At 40.1% G+C, this 7,389-nt stretch overlaps 1 protein-coding gene across 1 annotated transcript in view; it reads right to left on the reverse strand.

Annotated features, from left to right (window-relative positions):
• LOC109839311 (DNA repair endonuclease UVH1) overlaps positions 268-7,389 on the reverse strand; it is a 22,299-nt gene continuing 15,177 nt past the window's right edge. The window contains exon 13 of the mRNA XM_020407742.1: positions 268-795. Coding sequence (XP_020263331.1) covers positions 585-795 — 211 coding nt within the window. The 3' untranslated portion in view covers positions 268-584. The remainder of the gene's footprint in view (positions 796-7,389) is intronic.

Genomic DNA, 7,389 nt, shown 5'->3' on the forward strand with positions numbered 1-7,389 from the left:
TAAATGTACTATTATCCAAGTAATCATCTGGCATTTTCATTTATCGTCCACTATAAGCATCTCTAATTCATAACGGGCAAACATCATCATTGTCCTCACATTAATTATTCCTGGAGGATAAAAAATCATACAAAGAATGCAAAATACAATAAGCATTTAATACTATAAAAAGAGTACTTCACACAGGACACTGCTGAGACCACATAAAGTACAGATGTCACAAAAAATCAGATACATAACTTGATCTTTCAAGAATACATACAACCATCTCAAGCAAGTGAATCTTCTCAATGAAATAATAATAATGTAACAATTTTCTTCAACATGAAATTACAATAAAAATTTACAGAAAACCAATTTTCTTCAATATGAAATTACAATAAAAATACAAATAAATTAGTGACGGGAAAATGGGAAAATTAGAACCACAGAGAAGCCCTTACTTCAAAGGTAGTGACCTGTGTTCTGAAGGCACCTGATGCTTTTGATTTAGAAGGCATTAGAACTTATCCAACAAAATCTCAGGGTGAAGAAAAATACCCAAAATTTTGATTCGGCGATCTTCAAGCTCAAGCTTATTAGAGTCACAACATTGTCGGACATTTTGCATCAAGAAATTCCTTCAATGTTTTTGCTGCTTTTTGACCTCCCATTAATTCGGCTAATCTCTCTACAGGAAGAAGAGCAAGCTCGGCCAAGTTTTTACAGCTGTCCATTATTGCTCGGTAATTTGAATCAGTTACACCAGGGAGACGTCTCAAGAACTCAATTGCAGACGTATTGTAATTTTCAGCCCTAGTGCATTCAGAAACACAAGGTCAAGTCTAAAGGAACAGATAATTTATAACAAGGAAAGCCCTAAATACAAATATTATATTTGAATCCCTCAAATCTTCAATATCCGTGCATAGTCCCTCACATCTTTGAAATCGCTCAAGTCCCTCAAATCCTAAGGGGTCTCGCAATATGGAATTATTGAAGATTTGACGGACTAATGTCTAATAACACATTAATATTATTACCGAAATATTGAACGTAATCAGTTTCATGAGGGCATTTCATGTCGGATTTCTGTTCCAAAATATAGAGCAAATGAATGACTCACAATACTCGGATTTATCAGACCTTGTAAAAAGAAAACATATCAACAAAATGTAAAGACAAAATTGGCCTTCCAATTTGAAGGTTAGCATTTCCACACAAAAGACATCTTGATCATATGCCAATTAAAGAAGTATTATCATTTCTATCAAACTATAAGATCATGTCAGCTACAAAGAATCTCGCATTCACCAAACTATAAAAGAGTTTTCGTTTTAGGCCTTGCACTCTATACATATACACTTAGCTATATGAAATAACCATACCTTAGTAAAATAGATGGTGCCACGCTTCCAGATTAGGAAGGTTGCTGTAGCCTGACTAAAGGTGGTAAACGATTGAATCGAATCAAATCCTTAGGTGTTCGTATTTGTAGTTGTTTAAAATTATCAAATTCGAATGCGGACTCTAATATTCATATATGGAGTTTTTCGAATTCTAACTCGAATACTTGGTATTTGATACATATTCATGAATATTCACGAATATTTATCGAATATCAAAGTACATTTATTCTGCTAAAGAACTTGATTTTTAGATAGTATTTAAGTTAATAAATAAAAATTATTCATTTATATTATATGATGTATATATATTTTAAATTCAAAATTTTCATTAGAAAACAGATTTAAGATTTGTTAGAATTAGTTCTTGGGTTATCGGGTTAGGACCCATTAACCCATTAGCCTATTACCCATATGTAACCCTATATATACCCATGGAGATGAATGAAATAGTAAGCTCTCTAATTTTCCTACTCTTAACATGGTATCAGAGCTGGCTCTAATCCTAATTCCCAAACCCTAGCCTCCACATAAAAAATGAAAAAATAAATTTGTGAAGCTGAAAACCCTAACTGCCGGCATTCCCTAAGTGACGGCCGCCGCTGCTTCTCTGCCGTCTATTGCTCCCCTGTCGTCGCTACTTCCTCGCTGACACCAGATCCGTCACCTTCGAAGTTCGACATCCTCAGATCTGTCGTCTTTGACGCTTGTTTCCGGCCGATCCTCCTCGTCCTCGCTTCGACATCTTCGGTGAAAGAAACGCGACGGCTTCGACATCCTCGTCAGATCTGTCGTCTCCTCTCCTTGACCCTGCCTTTACCAGGTTGACGACGTCAAGATCTTTCGTGGGTCACTAATCGCTTGTCGAAGCTCATGATATTTTCTCTGCCCTTTTTCTTCTTCTCTGAGTTGTAGACGAAAGAGAAGAGTGAGAGATGGATGGGTTTATGGTGAGGAACCGATTGGGTTCCTGTTCTCTTTTTTTTTCTGAGTTGTTGAATAGTTAAAAAAACAGCAAAAAAAAAACAAAAACAAAAACAAAAAGCAAAAAGCAAAAAAAAAAGCAAAAAAAAAAAATTAATCTTAACCTTTGGGTTCTAACCCGGGGTTCCTAAGCACTGACCTTCGGGTTCTTATTCTAACTTTCGGGTTTCTGAACATTAACCTTCGGGTTCCTGAACACTGACCTTCGGGTTTTTCTATTTTAACCTTCAGGTTCCTGAACTCTGACCTTCGGGTTATAACCCAGGTTCTGACCTTCGGGTTCTATCCTGACCTTCGGGTTTTCTCTTCTGACCTTCGGGTTTCTTTTTTTAATCCTTCGGATTTTATACAAGAGGATTTCTGCTATCCTTGCTATCCTGTTCTGTAACAATGGCAGGATCTGACATCTCTTCTGTTACTACTACACCTACTACTGCTGAGATTTCTGTCCCCAAAGTCGTTTTGGGGACCACCGTCAAGTTAAATGGCACCAACTATCTACTCTGGGCACAAGCCTTCCGTATCTTCATTGGTGCTCAGAATAAATTGGCTCATCTTCTGGCTCCACCTCCCTCATCAACAGATCCCACGTATCCCGCCTGGCTTTCTGCTGACTGTTGTGTGATGACTTGGCTTCTTAATAGCATGGAAGCCCAGATCAGTAGCAGTGTCATGTTCTCGAACACTACTAAGGAAATGTGGGATAATTTAAAAATTATGTACGGGAATGAGAAAAATGCATCCTGTGTGTTCGAGTTGTATGAACGTTTTTTCTCTCTTCAACAGGGCGATCGCTCTGTACCCGAATATTTTGGTGAGTTGAAGAGTCTGATCGATGAATTAGAAATGCATCAGCCCGCCGTTACGGATGCCGCAACACTGTTGGGATATCGTAGAGACCTTGCTGTCTCCAAGTTCTTGTCAGATCTGAGTCCCACCTTGCAGTCTCAGATACAGGGCCAAATACTCGGGGGAGATACTATCCCATCATTGACTGCTACATTCTCCAGAGTTATGCAAGTAACTACTGGATTGACTACTGCTTCTTCTACACCGTCCGCTCCATCACTTGATCAGTCTGCTATGTTCTTCGGACGTGGCAGAGGTCGTGGTCATGGTCGAGGACGTGGCCGCGACACAGGGGGAGGACGTGGCACCTTTGGTGGTCGACAAGTTGACTTTGGCAAGAATCTTCGTCAGTGCATACATTGTGGAAGGACTAATCACATCTCTGAGAAGTGTTGGGAGAAGTTTGGTCGACCTGCATAGGCCCAGATTGCTGATACGATACTTACCCCTGTTGCTTCTCTTGCTACTACTTCTGCTCCCTTCACTATTCAGATTTCTCAAACCGAGTATGACCGGTTACGTCAACTCGATCTCTCTCAGAACAATTATTCTGCTACTCATGCATCCTCTTCAGGTATGGATGCCTACATTGCCTCTCCTCACAGACCATGGGTATTAGATTCTGGCGCTTCTTCTCATATGACAGGTCTTAAGGACCACTTTGTTTCCTTAAACCTTTCTGACAAGTTTCCATCGGTCCGGATCGCTGATGGGACATACTCTCCCGTTCTTGGTGATGGAGTAGTTCATGCTACTTCATCGCTTACTCTTACTAATGTTTTATATCTTCCCAAATTTCCTGTTAGTTTACTGTCCATCAGTCAATTCACAAAACACAACTGCAAAGTCACATTTTTCCCTTCTCATTGTGTTTTTCAGGACCTAGCAACTGGAATGACGATTGGTTCGGGGCATGAGAGAGGAGGCATGTACTATTTGGATGACAATATGCCTGCTACTGGTCTTATTGCAGATAAGTCTGATAATCCTTTATTATGGCATCAACGACTTGGTCATCCCTCGTTATCGAAGCTTAGGTCTGTCATTTCTATCCAGTCCTCTATTTCTTCTTTAGGTTGTGAGTCTTGTGAACTGGGTAAGCACCATCGTGCTACTTATCCGAGTCGTATTGATAAACGCAGCAGTTCTGCATTCGAATTAGTCCATTCTGATGTTTGGGGTCCATGTCGTATACCTTCCGTGAACGGTTAGAGATATTTCCTTGTCTTTATTGATGACTTCTCTCGCATGACTTGGCTTTATCTTTTAAAAGAGAGATCTGAGGTTTCCACCATTTTCGAAATATTTTACAAAGAAATCAAAAACCAATTTTCCACCTCTATTCGTATCCTTCGTACCGATAATGCTTTGGAATACATGAAACATGACCTCTCTCGTTTTTGTGCAAATATTGGTATTATCCACCAAACATCATGTTCTCACACTTCACAACAAAATGGAGTTGCTGAAAGAAAGCATAGACACATTTTAGACGTTGCTAGAACTCTGATGGTACATATGAATGTACCAAAGTATTTGTGGTCTGATGCAGTCCTCAGTGCATGTTTCCTGATTAATAGGATGCCCTCTCCTGTTCTTAATGGTAAAATACCATTCACCTGCCTTTATCCTGACAAAAAGCCTTTTCCTGTGGTTCCTCGGGTTTTTGGCTGTACTTGCTTTGTTCAGGATTTGTCTCCCGGATTGGATAAACTGTCTCCACGGTCTATTAAGTGTGTCTTTGTAGGCTATTCACGTACGCAAAAAGGGTATCGATGTTATAATCCATCCACCAGGAAATATTTTGTGTCTGCCGATGTAACCTTTTTTGAGTCGGTTCCATACTTCTCCTTGACTGGTTCACCCCCAACTGTCAGTCCATCTGCGCCTCTTCCGTCTATTGCTCCTACTGCTATTCCACTACCTGCTTCGGTTCCTTCTGCTGATGGATCTTCTCCAGGACTACAAAATGCTTCCATTATGCCATCTGCACCACCACCACTACTGACGTATTGTCGTCGTTTAAAAGTTCATGTCCCTCTCTCTGCTCCAGTCGAACAGTCATCTCCCGTTGCAAGTCTGCCTCCTTCTACTCCTTCTGATCTAGATATTCCAATTGCTCATCGAAAAGGTAAACGGTCTTGTACTAATCATCCTATATCTGATTTTGTTTCATATGACCGTCTTACTCCCTCTTCTCGTCAGTTTGCTTTGTCCTTGTCCTCTGTATCTCTACCCAGGTCATATGAGGAGGCCGTATTAGATCCTGCTTGGAAACATGCAATGGATGAGGAGATGGATGCACTTATTTCTAGAGGGACTTGGGATCTTATACCTTCTCCGACGGGCGCTACCGTAGTTGGCTGTCGGTGGGTTTATACATTAAAGTATCGCACCGATGGTTCAATTGATCGTTATAAAGCTCGTCTTGTTGCTAAAGGATATACTCAAACCTATGAGGTTTATCTTGAGACGTTCTCTCCCGTTGCCCGTTTTAATTCCATTCGCCTCCTTTTCTCTATGGCTGTTAATTTGGACTGGATAATGTTTCAGCTAGATGTTAAAAATGCCTTTCTGTATGGTGACTTGCAGGAGGAAGTCTATATGGAGCAACCTTCAGGGTATGTTGCTCAGGGGGAGAATACTGTCTGCAAGCTTAAAAAGGCAATTTATGGTCTCAAACAGAGTCCACGGGCATGGTTTGTAAGCTTAAAAAGGCAATTTATGGTCTCAAACAGAGTCCACGGGCATGGTTTGAGAAATTTAGTACTGCTATATCTGGTGTCGGTTTCAAACGATGTCAGTCTGATCACTCCGTCTTTATTCGGCGCACTACATCTGGTCTGGTGATTCTGACAGTATATGTTGATGACATCCTGCTAACTGGGAGTGACCTTGTTGCCATAGCTAAAACTAAGGAGTACCTTTCACGTCACTTTGTGACCAAAGATATGGGAAAACCTAAATACTTTCTTGGGATTGAGATTGCACATCAAAAAGACCGTTTACTTCTATCTCAAAGAAAATATGTATTGGACTTATTAGAAGAAATGGGCCTTTTGGGGTGTAAGCCAGCAAACACTCCCATGGAAGTGAATGTGGACTTGTGGCGTGATAATAGTCCTCTCCTAGATGATGCAGGCCGATATAGGAGATTGATTGGCAATTTGATCTATCTTACTGTGACCAGACCTGATATTACCTTTGCAGTGGGAGTATTGAGCAGGTTTATGCATATACCTAAAGAGGTTCACTGGACTGCTGCTCTAAGAATTTTGGCTTATATTAAAAGCTGTCCGGGAAAAGGATTACTGTATAAGAAACATGGACATTTACACATCTCTGCCTATTCTGATGCTGGGTATGCGGGAGATATAGGAGATAGAAAGTCTACTTCTGGATTTTGCACCTTTATTGGAGGAAATCTGGTTACTTGGAGGAGCAAGAAACAAGATGTAGTATCTCGATCTAGTGCAGAAGCAGAATACAGAGCTATGGCTCACACTGTTTGTGAGATGATATGGCTACAGAAGCTGCTGACCAAGCTTGGCTTTTCGCAGCCTGAATCTATGCTTATGCATTGTGATAATCAATCTGCTATCCACATTGCAAAGAATCCAGTGTTTCATGAGAGAACTAAGCATATTGAAGTTGATTGTAATTTTGTCAGAGATGTTTGAGAAAAGAAAGTGATATCTCTTCAGTTCACTCCGTATTCGGAACAGTTAGCTGACATTCTCACTAAAGCTACTTCACCTAATGTGTTTTCCATTCTATGTAACAAGCTGGGCATGATTGATATATATGCTCCAGGTTGAGGGGGAGTGTTAGAATTAGTTCTTGGGTTATCGGGTTAGGACCCATTAACCCATTAGCCTATTACCCATATGTAACCCTATATATACCCATGGAGATGAATGAAATAGTAAGCCCCTCTGATTTTCTCACTATCTAACAGGGTTCATGTCGGATGGCTGAAATTCATATCGGATAGCAAAAATCGGGGATATATCGGGGGACATTGACTAAATATCGGATTGCTATATCGGGTGGTGCGCATATGTATAATATCATGTCCTAAATATAATCTAAGCATTTCTAAATTCAATATAAGCGTACTTTATAAATTCTATAGACTAAACATATAAAAAAGTAAATAATATATGGATTT

The sequence above is a fragment of the Asparagus officinalis genome, chromosome 4 (genome assembly GCF_001876935.1).
Source record: "Asparagus officinalis chromosome 4, Aspof.V1, whole genome shotgun sequence".
Lineage (NCBI taxonomy): Eukaryota > Viridiplantae > Streptophyta > Magnoliopsida > Asparagales > Asparagaceae > Asparagus > Asparagus officinalis.